Consider the following 20,107-nt stretch of genomic DNA (forward strand, 5'->3'; position numbering starts at 1 on the left):
AAATATGTATATAATTGTTTTTTTTTCAAACACATATTTTACGATTTATGTTAGGTACTTGTGTGGCACACAAGATGACATAGTTTACGGTTGTCAATTTTATTTTTTCCAAAAGAACTAGAACTATTTTAATGATACTACATTAGGTTGTTTATCGTTAATATTAAACATTATTTTCAACAATAGTTTCAATGATTTCATTAGGAAATTCAGAACATGAACAAATATAAGACTAGATTTTTGGGGAACATATTATTTTTTAATGTAAACTTTCAAATTCAATCTTCAAATAATTGAAACCGTTTTCCTAGACCACTTCAATACATCTAATGAATATAATAATTAATTAGATTTTATTTCATAGTTCGTCGTCGTTACACAATAACAATATATTGTCGTTCACGCGTTGACCATTATATAATATTATTTATTCTCAAAATGTTCAATGTACATATTAAGCATAAAAATAATCATTATTTACTTATCCTATGTGCTCAAACAAATTAAATGATTCGTGGTTTATGTATTCTGCATTTGGAGGAGTTCTAAATCTTTTTAAGTTCAAATATCACTAATGAGATCAAATGGAGAAATGTTAACAATTCATAATAAAATCTATTGAAATTTGAAAGAAGAAAATAATTTAAATGAAATTGAGCTTTGAGCTTTTAATATGTACGATTTGTAATATAACCTTAAGTTGGTGCATAATCATTAAAACAGACATGGTCTATATATCATATATATATTTAAATATTTAATATATATAAGTCAACGTAACGTGGATAAAATTCATAATGCGTATCCCAAATGTATGGTGTCTAATAACAGTATTAGTAAAGATGGTTAAAAGAATAATTTACCATGGTGGTTGTATCGACGTTTGTATTTTAATTACCGATAATAATAAACAGCCCAAATCCGGTATATTTTAGTTTTTAATTGTGACAAAATGTTTCAGTTTCGTTTTAATTATTATGTACACGAAACAAAAGACTGTAATAAATTCTAATTTTATGTAATAAATAAAGTAGGAACATACCAATAAGGTAATGAGAATTTAAGAAATAATCTAACTTGATCATAAACATAATTTCTTCGACCCTCGGCCGGCAGATCCTTTCCATACCATTGGTAACAAGGACATCATAGAAATCCCCAGTTAGATTTTTTAAAAAGGACTTTTAAGATTCGGTGATAGCTATCACGTTCCTCATTAATTGGGTACTTTTATGCATAAACATTTTTTTATAAGTGATTGTCCCGCGTTTTTATTCATTTTTTATCCTTTTTTTCTCCTTTTCTCACCATTGTCCTTGTTTCAAACTGCTCTTGATTCGACTTTTTTTTCCTTGGCAATGTTGACGATTCTCCCAATTCTCTGGGTTTCCATACTGGAGAACCTGTGGAATAATATAAATAAAAATACCATCATCAATATCTCTAGACTAATTAATCTTAACAAATCATAACACCTAACATATATAATACAACCTATAAACAATAAGATATTAACACTATTCATTTATACATGTTTTAGAATTTGTTTACCCGGTGGAGTGAACTCTACCGCCATCCCCTCTTATGTTACTTTCATGAGTTCACTCTACCATAGTATGCGACCCATAGCCTTGGCTAACATTATAACGGGTCTAACCTATTCTCAGTGGGTAGCGCGATTTTTAGTAATCCTGGTGCAGATCCGTCTTACCGAGGTCCTGCACCTGAGGTGGTTGATAATTTTCTGGTTGTTGTGATCTTTCCACCAGTCTGGCTGCTTGGCTTCCAGTACTACTTGCTGATAATGTAGATGTGGTACTAAGCATTAAGTAGTTAGGTGTTTTTCCCAGACTACCGTGCATTGGAAGTCCTTTAGATGGTCCAGGTTGACTACTGCTATCATCTTCACCTTCGGATTTTTGTTCATCAACTTTTCGTTCTTCTAAAAACAATTCAATATAAAAGTATTATTACTAATTATTTATAATGAAATATAATATAATATAATTAAATAATCTAATTATGTTGTTCATTATGATTTATATGCAACAGCATATTTTTTTGCGACTTCTAATTATTGATTTTGTCAGTAATGTCCCACGAATCACCTCATGCTAAGATAAATAGTGGTGTTTTTGTTTTCCATGTTTTTGCATATTTTAGATAAAATGCATATTATTGCATATATTGAATAAAATTAATATTATTGCATATTTCGATTACAAGAATGTGAAAAATGTATATTTTATAGTATATTTTTTAATTAATATTTATAATTGTATATTAATATTTCGTATTCAATTCTAGCCCTGTCGATTATAAAACTTGATTTTTTTGTCAAAACTAAATTTTCCAATTTTTTAAACATAAAATTCAAAGTATTTCTACTATTGAATGTGAATTATAAATTTTATTTCTAAATTATTTTATTTTATTTCTCAATTATATTATACTAAGACAAACAGCCAATCACTGATGTACTTATTTCAATAAATAAATATTTTTTTAGTAACAATATTTTATAGTTTAACTTATAAAAATTGACATGCATATTTTTGCATATTTCGGTAAATAAAATTCATATTTTACAATTTTTTATTGCATATAAATCCTAGCTCTGTTCATTATTATAATAACTATAATTAATAACAATTTTTTTATATACCTCTGTTTCTCGATCTATAATTGGGCAAAATAGTTTGTGTCCCTGCTGTATCCGTTGTAGAATCAGTCGACGATGTTCCTTGATTCCTTAACTCTACTTTAGTCAAAGTGCTTCCCGAAGAATGTCTTTGAGGCGGTTTTGGTGGTATTTTTTTAGGTTTTCCAAGTGTTTGTGATCCTTGTGCTAAGTTTGAAATATCAGGCGTTTTATTATCTTCTGATATTAGTTGTAAACCTTGGAATAAATTTCAACATTAATCAATACGTATATAAAAAAAAGTACTAAAATAGTATTTACCTCCAGTATTAATTGTTTGTCTTCCTAATGTTGCGGTATTGCTTACTAGTTGAGCAGGGGAATTAGTAGAAGGTTTGGCAGTAGGAATGTTCATGTTTCGTACGCTTTCGCGAATAATCTGGCGTATAGTTTTTAAGAACGCATTTCTGAATTCGGCAGTACTAAATAAATGTATTATACTATTAATGACAAATTACATTCTGACAATTAAATAAATATTAAACATTTAACATACCTATTTGAAAGGACATAAATCTTTTCTGCCCTTCTGTGGGATTGACTACGTAAATGAATCAGTTCCCACAAGAAATGTGTCTCCATATCTTTAGCAGAACTTGCTCTAACTTGTACTTCAGTTACTGGTATTAAAACTTGATATCTAATTATTTCCATTTCACTTTTACCTGATACACTCTAAAATAAAATAATAGTAGTGTAAGTATTCTTAAAAATTATATTATAATTAACTAATCATTTAAAACTAACCATTAATTTCTTTTTTTGTCTTAAACGTTCTTTACACAAAAACACTACCGCTGATTTGAAAACAAAACACATTGCATGTAGCTCTAGTCCTTTTTTTATTTTTCCAAGGAAATCAGATATGTTCAACCATTCAACTCCTCCGTAGTACAGTAAATCACCCGGAGACAAGTCAATAGACTACAAATAAACAATTTATGTATGAATATTGTATGTCAGTCTTTTTTAATGTTTTGATAATAGTAACTTACTTGTTTACAAGATTTTTGATGTTGCCTGAATAAGTGATCAAAGATTGCTCCATATTCTTCGTGTATCCTTTGCATTTCATTGATATGTTCAGCAACATTTTCCATTCCCTTTAGTGCTTCTAAATTATAAAAACAATAGCTAATAATTAGTTTTTACTAAAAAAAATATAATTTGAATATTTTATAACTAATTATTTACTTACCAACGAGGTGAAGATGTTGATCCGAATGAGGATCAGTAAGATTCCTTAATTGTTGTAGTAATAGTGGATATTTTAATATCCTTTGAATAGGTTTAATTAAATAAGATTCTAAAGAACAAGAATGTTGTTGCCGAGGATTTCTGGAGCATAGAAATTCTTGTAATGCTTGATTGCCTTCATCTAAAAAATAACAACAATAATTTTAATTTATTTACGAGTCAATCGGTATTCTTATAATCATTATGATAGTTTCTTACTAGGATTAAGTATTTTTTGAGCTTTTGAATGACTTGCACAAAATGAACTGTACAATTTGAAATGATTGACATAATATAAAAAGGCGCTTCCAATTGAAAAAAGTATATTCTGTAATATAAATTATAATATATTAATTTTTAGAACCTATTTAATTTATATTTGTTCATATATTTTTATAATAATTGTACTTTAAATTGTTCTGGCTGATCAAATTTATGGAAGTTAGGTTCTTGGCGTACGGCTTCTTCTAAATTTTGTAAGAACTGATGTTGAAACTGAACAATTTCTTGGATATTACCAAACAGAACAGCTATTTCTGCTCCAGATAAAAATGTTTCTTGTTTAAGTGGTTCTAAATAATTCTCCAGTAGATTATTTAAGTGCTGTAAATATTTTTAATTTTATTTTTATTAGAAATAGAAAATATACAATCTGTGTATTTTGTTAAGTAAGCAAATCTTAATTTTAAATTAAATTAATTATTTTATTTAATATATTTTTTAAAAAAATATTAAATATATTAATGACATTTACTTTAATATATGATTTTTCAGTATCTACAAGTTCAGAAATAACTTTTCTAAGTTTTTCAGCATCCGTCAACTGACGGCCAATAGTTATTTGAGGATTTTGTATTGCAGAAATAACGGTTGGGCTAGTTCTTCTTGCTGGCTCTGGAGATCTACAGAATCCAGTAACTTCACCAGCACTCTAAGAGCAGTGCAATTAAATAATTGAACATAATTGTTTTAATTTATGTCATTTTTATAAATAATAAAACAAACCTTAATTAAATTTTCTATTTCAAAAGAATTTCCTCTGGAAGCAAGTTTTGAATCTTGTGTCATGTTGTTAGTTTCCAATTCATAAATACCTTCCCTATCTAATAAATTATAATAATAAATTGTATGTCAATAGTGTTAAGTACAATGTATAAACTTACTCCACCCTGGAGCAGGTACGATCAATCCAGATATCATTTCTTCCGAGATCACTGGTGGATCTGTAGGTGGTGGAGGACACACTAATGATTGAATTATATCGTCAGTAGCCTTTGATATAATTCTTGAGCCTGAAGGTAATTGAGGAGGTTCTGTTCGGGATGATCTCATCATCATACTTAAAGAAAGTTCTTCCTGAAGAGCTGATTCCAAGTACATCATATCTAAATCACTTACTATTGCACTATTAATCACCATAATTTCATCGCTTTTAATTAAACCTATAATCAATAAATTACTATGTCTGTAATTTAAGTTTATAGTAAAATATCAATTTATTTTGAATATTTAAATTAACAGAAATTACAATTGTAAGTATTTAAATAACTGATTACCATTTTGAATAGCAATTCCTTTGTCTTCAACTCGACTAACATAACAACAAAGTTCATCTTGTCTTTCGGCATTTTCAATTAATTCTGCTTCTACGGAAAATCCCCACATATGATCTAATGTATTTCTTTCAAGTTCTACTTGATAAAGGATTTTGGCACGAACTTCGACAACTTCATGAGTATGTAACTAAATAAAAATAAAAATTGCTTAAATAAATTAAATTATACCAATATAAATTATGTTTATTTATTTTGAATAAAATGCTTACATAAGTTTCAATACTATCAGTTCGGTGAGGGACAAAATAATTATGATCTTCCATATCCCTTCTCTTTTTTACCCTGACAAAGTGCTCCATGGGATTAAGTCCTTTTCTTGAACAAGATAATGCCAAATACTCATCAACTGTCATGCCCTCTCGCAAATGTATTTGTACCGACTACAAAACAAATATACTTTTTAATAAGTCCCAGTTATAATTATAATTTATAACACAAACAATCAATATTATTTTATTATATAAAAATCCATAGCCAATAATTTACTTAGACAAATAAGTAAACAATTTTTTTATAAAAAATAAATTGTAAATAAATTTTGAAAAATATAATTTTATTAAATTACTAAAAATGTTGATTTGAAAATATATTTTCTTTATTTAACTCAAGAAAAATTAATAACTAATAAGTATTGTTTAAAAAAAAAAATATTATGGTCATTAAAATAGGAATATTCAATATTTAAACGTTAAAAATAATTGAATATTTAAATTTAATAGTAGAAGAAAATATGAATTATATTCAATTAAAAAAATATTACTTATAAGTTATATTGAGTTGAATATTTACTTGATTATCAGGTAAGGACACTTTCACAGTCTTTTCTGGGTCATCTCTGGATGTTGATGATTGCAATGATCTTCTACCTGAACTACTATTCGAACGAGATAAGACTGGAGCTTTTCTTTTGGTTGCACCACGTCCAGCCAAAAGATTGTTGAGCAATGACGGAGAACGAGCGCATATAAATGCGTGTAGCGAAGATACAGTAAACACACCTAATTTGTTTAGTGTAATTTTTGTGGCTCTGGATACACGCGTTAAAAGAATCTGAAATGTTACATAAAATTTTTTATTTTCATACTATTATTAATTAAATTATAAATTATATAGATATATTTTATTTATATAATTTATTAAATAACTATTTCTACGATAAATTCATGTACAAAAAATAACTATATAAATAATGCACAATTAAATGTACCTTGGGATTTGGAAGTTCACCATTTTGTAAACTAGCCATATAACATTTGAGCCGAAACTGTTCACAATGTAATCTCTCTAAATTCTCTTCCCATGCTAAAATTTGCTTTTTTATTTGTTCTTTAGTATCTGGATCCGTCAGCATTTCTACTTCTACTTCAGCCATATGTTTGAGTTTTTGATCCTGTCAACAAATAATAATTGTTATTATCAGGTGTAAATATTATCTATACACTATTATTAAACTTAAAATTACATATTTTAAATTTAAAAAAATTTACTGATAGGCATATTTTTTTCTTATTTAAAAATTAAAATTAGCATATTATAAAAGAAAACATTTCTTTAAATATAAATTACTAAATGCCATTAAACAAGAATTATAACTAGTTTAATGATATAATATAGACAAACAAATATATTATATCATGTATTATAAATATTAAATAGTAATATATATTCAATGAAAATATTTAAAACATATGTTTGTTGTTCATGAAATATTTATGTAACTTTATAATGAATGCTAATGAAGGTCATTTAAAAATATTTAATGTATTTTAATATTCGTTCAATCATAAATAGTCATATAAACGTTCATCAATCAATCCTGATATGTAATTAGGTCGTTCGTAATAGTAATGATTACATATTAAATGTTAAATTATATTTATGTAGGTATATTAAAAGCAATAACAAAAATTAAAATTAATTCACTATTAAATAATAACTGATAATCAAGAACATACCGATAACAATATTGATTGGAAGTTCTAGTTATGATATTTAGTTTGTGTTTGAAATTATAATTGCATAATTAAGTGGTATAAATTTTCAGTGATTCCTTAACATTATCAATCATATACTAACGTGATATTTAGTTATATTATAAGCTTATATCTACTATGTGTACCTAATTATTATTAAAAAGTAAAAACTATTAAATTGTGTGTGGGAAAATTATATTTTCTATTAAACGTCAAAAAAATTAAAAAAGATAAAGGTAAATAACAAATTGCGCTGCGAAATTGTAAGAATTTTAATATTACAAAATATGACAATAGGTATTGTGATTACTTAATAATATAGTTTATTATATTAATAAAATACGTGCGTATAAAACTTTTATCGACTTTGAATAGGTAAGTTAATATTTCTCAAAGATTAAATAAAAATTTTTTTCAATACAAACCGCATCCACTTGTTTTTCAATTCTGTAAATTTCTTCTTGTAATAAATGAAGTGTTCCTATTTTTCCTCTATGCCTAGCAAATGCTGCCCCACATGCAGAATGTATACTGTTCACCCAATTTTCCAATTCTACTTGACAAGGCGCCTGAAAAACAATACAGTTATTATTATTTCGAAATTAAAAATGTATTTTTTGTTTTTGTGATCTGCTTGTTTTTTGATTAATACTTGCTTACATTTTTAAACATACTCTATATGACTATATACTGTCATATTTTTAATTGTGAATTTCAAAATTAGTGAAAATAAACATCTGTGTTTATATAATAGTATAATATTAACATAAAATATTTGCCATTTTTTATATTTTGAGTAATAAGCATTGTATTACGTGTGCTAGTGGTGAAAAGCCTAAAATCTAGGTCAATCTCAATGATCAAATTTTAATCACATCTATATTGGTCTTGTGCAAGTATGATTAAAAAAACTTTGTATCTAATTTAAAACAAACGTAGAAGATCAGATTAACTAACCAACTGAGTTTCTAAACTTTTGATTACATCGAACAACTATTTTATACTTCCAGAAAATAAATACTTTTTCATCCTGCTAAAATATATATATCATAATATTTACCAATATATAATTTAATACAATTTTTTTTCTTTTTTGTTATCATTTAAATAAATGCATTTTTAGTCTTAACATACCTGAAATAAATAGGCGTCTCCAAAAGCTGTACTTAAACAAAAAATATAATCTCTTTTCGGGTGCTCTGGAATAGGTTGCATGATCGCTCCGTCAACAATTATAAGGTGTTTTGGTGCTGCCTCTACACTTCGGCCTTCTCTAGAATCGCATGGATAAAACAGTAATGTAGTACCTTTAAGACACACCCAATATCCTTTCCAGCCTCTTTTTCTAGCAAGTTCGATTTGGTGCTTTTTTCGTAATAACCATTTTTTTACGCTCAAAAACCTAAAATTAAAGAACCAACAGATTAGTTTATAATTAAGTTTTACATTTTATCATAAAAATTAACTATAATAATTTTAAATAAAAACTTCCCAAGTATTAAATAATAAGTGTTTTTCTTTTTTGATATTTCCTGTTAATGTACAATACGTATTTTATATGAAAAACTATGACTTTATTATATTTTATTTCTTTGTGTAAAATATCTACACAATATAGTAGTCACTCTAAATGTAACAAAGGCAGTATAAAGGTAAATGAGTGGCTCTCATCGAGTGAAGGCTACTTAAGACTAAACTGATTTTACCATAGCGTGTCAAGATATTCACCATTACAATGTTACAAAACAATTTTAGAAGTGGTGTTATATAACATTCAAGCGAATATACTAGGGTGACCATATTTATGTAAAAAAGAGAAAATCTCTAAAAAAGTTGTTTAATAATAATTTTTATATTTTAAAGATATTTTGGAAATAACAGTTCATGTGCCAGTTACACGAAGTGTGATGCTAGAAAGGATACATTCGTGCAAGTTCAAAAATATTACAATGTACAATGTAGTACTACAATGCGTAAATATTTATTTTTTATGCTGATCACTGACAATAATGTTTGTTAGTACTCAGCGCTCGTTTCACGAACATTTTTGTTTATAACTTTGGTTTCGACATAAAACTGTAAAAATATTATTCATTTGTTTTGTATACATATTTTTATTTTTTTACGCATATATATATATATATAGTGAAAACGAAACAAAAAATGTCCCATTCGGAGTTTCTCGGAAAAATTCAAAAACGAAACATGATGATCAATACAAATTTATTTTAAATGAGTTGCATTATAATTAGTCATATTATACCACAAAAAATACAATCCAAGCTTTCATATCTGACGGTTTAATTTTGCAGTTTAAAATCATTTTTAAAACTTATTAATTACTTAAATCTGAATTTATTTTACTTAACCTATGGTATATAATATTATGATTAATTAAGTTTTTTTTATTCGTAAAAATTAAATTTAACTTCATATTTGAATTTAAATAAATAAAATAAAAATGATGAGTTAAAAATAAAATAGATTAATAATTCTATAGTTAATGTTATAGGTGTTAAATACAATGTTTTAAATCGTGTAATTTTACTTAAGCTCTAATAAGGCTTTATTTATTTTGGTATTGTTATACACTTATAGAACAAATACAAACTTATAACTTATTGGGTACGTCAACTTTTCAAGTGGAAATGTCTCTATACAAATCTTTAAACATTATTTTTTACAATTCTGTATAAAAAAAATTGAAAAGTCGTCATTTCAAATATAATATTGTATATAAATCTATAAACGCATAGCAACGTAGTTTTAGTAACGTTGACACAATATAGTCTACATTTTCATTGCAATGGCATATTACTAAGTAATCCATAAAAATAAATATATATAAATGTAAAGAGAGAGAAAGAGAGTGATTGAGTAAGAAAGAGAGAGGATGAGGAGACTGAGACATACAATATTCTACTCTACATCAGTTTAGTGGTTTCGATAGTTAATATTACATGAAATAAATCGGAATCAAACCTTCTGAAATTGACATAATGTATATATTATGTACATAAATATATGTATAAGCTTTAAAATGTATGAATTACTGTCAAAAATACATACTTACAATATTTTTTTTTAAATAATAGAATGACAACAAACATTATAACAACATGTACATATTTGTATGATTACATAAGTTAAAAATACAATATTATTTATTATTCATTTTTATACAATAAAACCGAAATCAATATTGTATTTTTATAATTATTAGTTATTTATTATAAATTAGCTTAATTATGTAATTTGTATATTTCATTGTGTATAAATTAATATACTGATCAATATATATTATATCTTGTTTGTTATAAGTTCTTATTAATCATTATATTAGTTAATATTAAACACATATTTCATATAGTATTTATATTTCTTATGAACAAATGAAAAACTTAAAAAATGAAAATTAGTATTGAAACTTTGTATTATTTTTTTTTCTTTCGGAAAGTTATCAATAGAATAAAGAATATTTTTAGTAGGATAATACTTCTAAAAAATCTGGATCGTAACAATTTAATATCTTTATGGTATTTATAAAATTCAAGTATGAAGTTAAAAAGATTTATTTTAACTGGAAGATACAGATTTTTTTATTTTGTTAATTCTAAAATTATTTTTGAAAATAAAACATTTTAACTTATATTATAAATGCGATACGTGTTAAGTTTATCGTATATTCGTATACAATGATATTATAATATAATGGTAATTACATATCTCATTATTGAAGTGTATTAGATATTGACGAATAAGTATAAATATATCAATAAGATCATTTTTTCGATACGATTGTGATAATTTTTGTATTATGGTGTTATTAATATTTATTATAGATATTTATTGAAATATTTTTAAGAAAATATAATTAATATAGTGACGTAACTTATATAGTTATACACATTTTTAGAAAAAAAGTAAAAGAATTCACAGTAATTTATCTTTGATGGTTTAACTATTTGTTATTATGCTGTATTTATAAATACCTTACTTAAGATAAATACATTAGATAATTTTATTTCATGAAAATATGTATCCAGAAATAAAACAGCTCAAAAATAATGCACAATGTGTCACTACCTTTTATATACGTTTATAAAAATAAATACAAGTAATAGAATGTTAAGTATTACATACAATTTAAATATACTAAAATATTAAGTTATATCTGTAGTACCTACCTATATTAAAATTATTAATTATTATATAAATTTTAGCCTTTAATTAAAATATATTTATATAAACAAGTCGAATGGCTACCAAAGAAACAAGTTAGGAAAGCCCACTCAGAGAGCGTAATAAATAATAAATTCTTGGTTACTAAACATTTCGTTTTTATTTTTATTTTATTTCGTTTATTAAAATTAAGTATATTGTAAATATATATTCATATAAATATTAATTAAATATTAAAACGAGAAATTTTACTGTATAAAAATCAAACTCAGTTTTAGCAAACTTTAAAATGTTACATGACTAGAGATAATAGATGTTTACGACAAAATAAAAACTACAGATTACTTATTAATTCTTGAAAAACATAATAAAAAACAGTTAAATGTATCTAATTGGATATCTGTAGAATACTAGTTGCTTAGGATACTCATAACACAATAACACATAGAATCCCAACTTATTCACCTTATGTAATTTTGTGAGTCAAGATTAATTATCTCTACTAGTATACAAAATAAAAATAAAATAAAATTGATAGTAATATAGTTATCTAAAAATATCGATTACTTTCCTTCTACCTTTCATTTCTACACTGTTATTACGTTATATCAATTGTTACTGAAATGTTGAGACAAAATAAATGAGAGTTATGATGAAGTTGAAATCAAACAACGGTCGATACTAATATTTCCAAAATCTCAAGGTGACACTGAACCCTCATTTGTCATCGCCGTCTTACAAACATACAACATAGCAAATCTGAGTATAAAATTTAAAAATTACGTAAAATGATGATGATACGTATTACGTATATATTAGGTATATTATATAACAAAAAAATGATTGTATATTATGATGTATGACAGAAAAAGAAAAACGTCAAGAATGAATAGCAGTAACTAAATCTTATAAAAAAAAGACAATGTAAATAAATGACACATAATTTAATATTATTAGATGCTTGTTTTATTATAATTTCAAAATTTAAATAATTTTATGAGACTGCGATAATAGAATAAATTAATAAAAAAATAAAAAAATAATACATAATAACTATAATAAAATATTTTTAAGTAAATTTATACTAAATAGGAAATACTTATTTCATGTCATCATAAGATTTGATAAGAAAAAAAAATGGTTCAAGTAAATTTATTAAAATTATATTAAGTTAAAATATTTTTGGATAAACCATAAATAAGTATATTTCTATGGAGTTAGAGTATTAAAATCTGTTAAGCGTGTAATTATGTTTTTATATTTTATAAGATCTGTCAATATTTTTAAAGTTCAATAAAAAGTGATTTTTAAATTTCATCAAAAAGCTCATTATAAAATATTAAAATTGAATTTGTGAGACTTTTTAAATAATTCTCCGAGTTATCTTAAAATTAATTTTTAACTATTTTAAAATGCTTTTACGACTCAAAATTATTTTTGTACGTACCATTTATTTATTTATCTTGTTGATAGAAATACGATCTGAAATAATGTTCTAATTCATTTTATTTTATTCAGTCAATAGATTTTTCTATTCAGTAAACATTTTTTTTTCTATAAAAGCAATATTATATACTTATTATGAATTAACATTAATCTTTGACTTTTGTTCTAAATAAGAATGTTAGTTCTAGAGATTTAAGTCATTAACCCAACATTTGGGCTCATGTAATCAATATAATTGTGGAAACTTGAAACTGTATATTTGGTAGTATTCCAAATGAAAAAAAAGAAGGAGAAAATGTACCTAATACTTAAAAGCGTCTATTCGCGCCGAGACTGGCGTCTTATCCGTTATTTATGAACGACAGCACTAAGAAGAAACTGTTTTATTGCTATGACCCCGTTCCATTTCAGGAGCTATTCCTCTCCTACCCATACAGGTTAGGTTAGTCCCCAAAAGTTTTCCAGACGGTATGTCTTTTTTTATTTTTGTGATGTAAAAATGTAATCGTGTAAAAGCAAATTAATTGAGTTCAAAACTATAACCTTATACTGTATTTGGTGAAACCATTTTTTCTTATTACACATAAGGAACTAAAATTTATGATTTGTCGTACAATAACTTTAAGCAACCGTAAGCTCAATGGCATAATATAATGTATTCCGAAAAAAATATTGTATACATTCAGTTTTGAAAAAAGGAGTAATGATAATAATAATGATTACCTCTATTGTTTTACTAAATAAAAATATACGTGTTATTGTAGAATTGAATTTATCTAAAAGTAATATGAAAAAAAACCTTACTAATTATTATAAATTTGTTTTACTCTGAAAAGCAAAGGCGAGTTTTTTTTATAAAAATATATTGAATTTTTATATTATACTGTATAGGTAATAAAATAATAATTTAACACATTTAATTATTTTTATTTTTATTTACAAAATTTTTTTGTAAACGTACTGTAAAAATATGTGCAGTATAAAATATAGTTATTCAAGAATATTTCATATAATATTATAATTTTAAAGTTAATTTTAATTCATATTATTTAAGTTACTGAAGGGAATATATTTAATATTTATTTTTAAATTTGTACTGTACATTCTCAACATTTTTTAAATTTTGCTAATATATACTATTATATATAATAGTTTTTAAATTTATCAATTATTAAAATGTGTTAGTGAATAAATAAATATATACTATTGTAAAATATTAAACTAAAATATAAATTTATAGTTATTATTATATTTAGACAAATTTGTGAACATTTTAATATTTTGCGTGAGTTACATGTGTGTTTCAAATAAATAATATTTAAAATAATTCTTTATTGTACATTACTATAGACTCTATAGTAGTATAGAGAATCCAAAATTTAAAATTTAAATGAACAAATATTGAAATATGTTAATTTATCTACCTACCTATATTATATTATGCAATGTACATCATTATTAATTCAAAATAGTCTATTTAAATAATGTGCTTGTGTATTTAATTATTGCTTAATACATTTTAAATAGAAATATATTTATTTTTCTTTGTAATATAAATAATTGTATATTTAAAATAGTTATGTATATTTATTATATTTCATAGGTTAGGACGGTTAGGTTATAAAATATCTATATGGTATTATAATTGCTCATAATGACCTCGTGGCGCATAGCAGATACATTTAGAATTTAGATAATCTGAATAAAATTCAGTAAAGGTTTTTGTTAACCAATAACAAAAATCAATATAAAACGTAATGTTCATGATGATTACAATAATTTATTTGTTATAACCGTAAAAGCAACATTAAAATTCTTCATTCAATCGAGTATTCGAGTTTGTTAGTTATTGATTTTAATATTTAATGAAACTTCGTTTAGCATCACATGATTTAATGAGCAGTGGGCATGTATGCATTCTTCCGGCATTAGTCATTATTTAATTATTCATCCTCAACACCATTGTTTAATGTATTAGTATTATTAAAATGTGTTTAATTACTCCTACTGTTTATAGGTATAATTTATTTAAAATTTTAAATGTGACGGAAAAACTTGTGAATATTATTTTTCAGTCAGAGTATGTACTTGGATCAAATAAAATTAAAATACTGACGAAAATAAGTCCTTAGGGCTTAGGGCTTACATATAATTTATTTTATACCCAATCATAATTCACAATTTTTTCCGAATATTTATTCACATACATTTTTAAGTTTATTAAAAATTTAAAACTCATAATTATTAAGCAATATCATATAATGATTATGCATGAAGTAAATGGTTATGGTTAGTACTAAAAGTATTTTATCAAATGTATTAATTTATGATTGGTCTTTGGACACCCATGTTGACTTTCGAATAATTCAAATTTTAATTGGATGTAAACTGATGGATAAGTATATTAATAATTAAGAATAATAAAAATCACACAACTATTAATAAAATAGTTAACTAAATAGTTTAATCTATTATCTCATAATATAAAAACATTATTATTACTTATTTTGCACATACATTTTTTTTATAAATGTATATAATAATGATTATTTGCATTTAATATTAAACATTGAACATTTATTATATATATATTATATATTGTGATTTATCAAGCATGGTGCTCGCCTTATTTTTCTTTTAATAATTTATTTATTTAAATTTTAATTCTTAGATTTTTTTAAGTATATTCAAGGTACATATTTTAAAATAAGTATTTCGATTTTTATACCATTTAATAAATGTTTTATTGTGATCCCAGCCTATTTTTTTCTAATGAGAATCAACCTTATTGTTTACTGCAATTTGTTATCAAATGGCTTGATAATTTTATAGGTGATTCACATATAAAACGAGTAGTTTAAATCGTCATAAAACACTCCTTAAACAGTATATAAAATCTATAAAATTAGACATATAGTCTTTAAATATTTTTTAAATTTAATAAATAAATACATATTTTAGATTTACAAAATAACAAAATTTGAATTATTAAACGATAAGATCAGGTACTAACTTGGTGTACGACTGTATATGAAATTATAAAATTTCTCATTAGTTTTTTCCTAAGTGTAATAGAAATAATAAAAAGCTCATAAGATTTGGTCTCTTTAAAACTGTAAAGTACTATAACAAGAAAAACATGTTGTTATATAGAAACATTATGTAATTCTATTGGTGCACTCTTACCAAACAATTTGTGTAACCTAAAATGAATAATAAAAATAAAAATTTGATTTAAAACTAAACATTTTCAAGTATTTAAATTTGAAATCTAGATATAAATATATAATTATGATTAAACATACCACGCTTATAGCCTATTACCTAGGTATTATTTATTAAACTTTTACTCGTTGTACAACATAGAATATCTGCAGTTATATCCGTATTATGTAACTATAAATATAATATTAATATTACATTGAAGATATTAATAAACCTAAAGTATTATAATAACTATACGACAAATAATATAGGTTCTGTTTGTATAATGTACCTATTTCATCATCATACATTATTATTTATATATATAATGATGAAACTAACCAGCGAGGCTAGATAAGCATCTGGTTTATGTTTACTAAGATGTGATTTTAATCTCAAAAGATATCTAAAGAAACGACATTTTTTTAACATATATTTACTTACCCTGCTTTTCTGACAGCTCCTGTGCAATTAAACGAGGCAGCTGCAGTCCCTGTTTGTTTACCCCGGTATGGTGAATTTTGAGTGCTCTCTGCGTCGTCTTCGTCGCTGATAGCGGTTGTCAAAGACATACGATCATCGTCTGATATCTGTAAAAAGCAATTAAAATAAACTAAAATGATTAATGGGTAGGTACAAAAGTTGTATTTTTCACTTTAATTGAAAAATATGGATTGGCTTAGTTAATTTATCTAAAATAACTTCAAGAATCCAAAAAAATTTTTAAAAAACTAAAAATTTATAGGTACTACGATAAATTATTTAATCGTATTTTACGTATCATATGTATGTATTATACATAAAATAAATACAATCATATGTTAAGTAGTGGTAAAATTAAATTAAATGTTTAATTTATTAATATGAAAGTCAATTACGATTGACTACTGCCTACCTACCCAAATTTAAATTGATATTTGCATTTTAAAAGTAACTCATCTATCTAATACTTAACTATATTAAATAATTATGTTTGAGTTAAATTGAATATCACACATTTTTGCAAATTCGATAAAGGACATTTATATGTCTTAGATATTTATAGTTTAAAAAATTATATTTAATATATATATAATTAGTAGAATAACTAATAAGTCATTAGTAATGACATTACAGGCACTAGTATATAAATACTAAAGTTTATATCTACTTACTTATTTATATTAAAATTATAAATTTTAAACTGTAAAATAAAATTTTTCACGGTCTTTTGATATATAATCCGTTAGTTTTTAAGAAAAATTGAAAATTTCAATTGAATCGGAATTGAAACTCGCCCAATTTAATGAGTACTATGTTGACTCGAGTTCAAATAAAAAATAAATGCAACTTTTGATATATTTATTTCACCCTAAACTTACTCATGGATAGACATAAAATTAAGAAGCCGGATAAGATACAGTCATACAGACAATAGAAGTTGGAAACTAATGTCGTTTCATTTATTAATTCAATAGCGTGTTGTTATATCAAATTCAAAAGAAATGGTAAATCACTGTATTCAAAAAAAGGTTCTAAGAAATAGTTCAGTTAAAACCATCTCTGCTAATATTTCTTCAAAATTGTTCAGTATTTGTTCATACACTTAGAAAAATTACTAAGATAAATCGAAAAATAATCTATTAAAGTCCCATCTACATTTTATTTCCTGTCTATAAACTACTATATGTAACTCTTTTAGCACTCTTTCTACTTCAGAAATTAAAGTCAGAAAAATAATATAGAATAAAAATATATATATCATCGTAAGAACAATACCATTTTCCACCACTTATTTGAAAATTGAAATTAAAATTAATCAAAACGGGTCTCTTATTCTATTTCAATACAATTATAATGTAATGTGTAATAATAAATTCTAATAATATTAAACGTTAGAATAATATTGTACTACACTTAGGAACAATTATTTAAGTTTCTTTTTTTTTAGTTCTTAGTGTTTTATTTTTATTAATCTCTTATGGAAATGTTAGACAAAACAAAATTTAAACTTTAATTTTTTAACTAAAAAAGAACTACTGCAATAAACTGATACTACCTATGATTTATATTTTTGGAAATTCATTTTAGTCTTATTTTTTTCAGTGAATTTTTTTTTTTAGTGATTAAATAGCCAGATTAAAAATGAATTTTAATTCTTTCGTATAATAGGTTTAATCTAAATAATTAAAAATTAAAAGTAAACGGTACCATATTTAATCGTAACATCTACATTTAAAATAAAAAATATTTTATTAAAGTAGACGATATATATATATATTTTTTTATCAGAAATAATGGCTAATTAAATTATATCAGGAAAAATTACATCCTTTTAGATAGAAGAGGACCGTTATTAGTTTAATAATGATGAGTATTTTTTTTGTATGTGTCAATATTCAACATTGAGAATGGTTTCTGGTCTACTTTATAATTTGAGGGGGGAAAATTAAATATTGTTAGTTCTATTCTAATTCATCGAGGTAAAAATAAATTAATGATAAACCTAAATATTTGTGAATATTAACATTACACAAAATGAATTTTGATTTTTGGTGTAACTCAAAAACGAATAACCGCAGAGACTTGATATTTTTCCAAATATTTGTATTAGCATTTTCTAGACACGAAATGCTTTTAAAATTATGTTTACTTTTATTGAGCTGTTTATAGTCACATGCAATTTTCAAGTTTCTTCGATTTATAGTGATAACATTTTTTCTCTTAGTCAACAAATATGAACGTTGATCATTCTCTTCAGTACCCAGTATTTTTTCCTTTTTACAATTACATATTAAGGAATTTTAAAAATCCTGTCACAATTTTTTTTATAAACGTTAGGAGTTTAAATTTTAAACATCTAAGTTTCTAAGAACTTTTAAGTTTTAATTTCTGTTTAATAATATTTATTTTTAATATGTAACGGCCTTTAAAAAACATTTTTTTATTAAAAATCTTAAAAGAATTAAGTTATGATGTTCTTGAAGAGCGTCATACAACATTCATTAATATATATATAATTGTATTAGGACTATGACATAATTTGTACGCTGTCAAAATAATCCATTGTAAGTTTGTTGAAAATTGAGAAATAGAGATACTTAATTTATTTTTCAAATAATATAAAAGTAATACGATTTTTTCTTATATTTTGATTTAATATTGCCAAAATTGTTTAAAAATGTATTAAAATCAGTATTATATATTTAAAACAGAGTTTATTTGAACATATTATTAACGAACAACGTGGCTTTTACAAGTTGAAATCGACTGATACTAATCTAATTACATACTATTCTAATTTATGTGTTATTTAACGATCAATGATCATCGTTGGCCGTACTCAACGAGTTAAAATTGCCAATGCCCATCAACATTATTTAATGTTATTACGTAACTTCTACAAATAAATTAATAGGTATGTTTAAATTCTCTACATTCGTACATTTTGATTATTTTGACTGTTTGCTTCAGTAAATACTCCAGACGACTGTTTATGAATTCAGAATGATATTTATAATTTTGAATAGTGGCGTTGTGTAATACAAATATGCTAAAACAGAATATCTTGAAATATATGCATTAAGCTTTGACTACACTATATCACTATTAATGGCCAGTCATTATGTTGTTTTTATAAAATAAAAGATTTAGTTATCGTTCTATCCAAGGCCCTATCTTTTAAATTGCATATAAACTGGATTTATATTTTATAGTAAGACACTTAAAGAACCTTAAGTTATATTTAACGTAGTTTTCGGAGTTCTCAG

General features: G+C 24.3%; 1 protein-coding gene across 5 annotated transcripts in view; it reads right to left on the minus strand.

Moving 5' to 3' along the window:
• Positions 1-920: 920 nt before the first annotated feature.
• Positions 921-20,107, minus strand: part of LOC132919699 (protein still life, isoform SIF type 1) — a 62,566-nt gene continuing 43,379 nt past the window's right edge. For 4 of the 5 annotated variants that reach the window (XM_060981480.1, XM_060981482.1, XM_060981481.1 and 1 more), the window contains 20 exons: positions 16,803-16,948; positions 8,661-8,928; positions 7,952-8,095; positions 6,761-6,943; positions 6,343-6,603; positions 5,763-5,933; positions 5,494-5,680; positions 5,101-5,379; positions 4,943-5,040; positions 4,692-4,868; positions 4,346-4,540; positions 4,157-4,265; positions 3,900-4,079; positions 3,697-3,815; positions 3,449-3,625; positions 3,198-3,376; positions 2,963-3,123; positions 2,666-2,899; positions 1,712-1,942; positions 921-1,403 (listed from right to left, as the gene is read on the minus strand). In XM_060981480.1, the coding sequence (XP_060837463.1) occupies positions 1,276-1,403; positions 1,712-1,942; positions 2,666-2,899; positions 2,963-3,123; positions 3,198-3,376; positions 3,449-3,625; positions 3,697-3,815; positions 3,900-4,079; positions 4,157-4,265; positions 4,346-4,540; positions 4,692-4,868; positions 4,943-5,040; positions 5,101-5,379; positions 5,494-5,680; positions 5,763-5,933; positions 6,343-6,603; positions 6,761-6,943; positions 7,952-8,095; positions 8,661-8,928; positions 16,803-16,948 (3,627 nt within the window). In that variant the 3' untranslated portion in view covers positions 921-1,275. Of the gene's footprint in view, positions 1,404-1,657; positions 1,943-2,665; positions 2,900-2,962; positions 3,124-3,197; positions 3,377-3,448; positions 3,626-3,696; positions 3,816-3,899; positions 4,080-4,156; positions 4,266-4,345; positions 4,541-4,691; positions 4,869-4,942; positions 5,041-5,100; positions 5,380-5,493; positions 5,681-5,762; positions 5,934-6,342; positions 6,604-6,760; positions 6,944-7,951; positions 8,096-8,660; positions 8,929-16,802; positions 16,949-20,107 lie in introns of all 5 variants that reach the window. The other variant, XM_060981483.1, reaches the window with a different exon arrangement.

The sequence above is a fragment of the Rhopalosiphum padi genome, chromosome 2 (assembly GCF_020882245.1).
Source record: "Rhopalosiphum padi isolate XX-2018 chromosome 2, ASM2088224v1, whole genome shotgun sequence".
Lineage (NCBI taxonomy): Eukaryota > Metazoa > Arthropoda > Insecta > Hemiptera > Aphididae > Rhopalosiphum > Rhopalosiphum padi.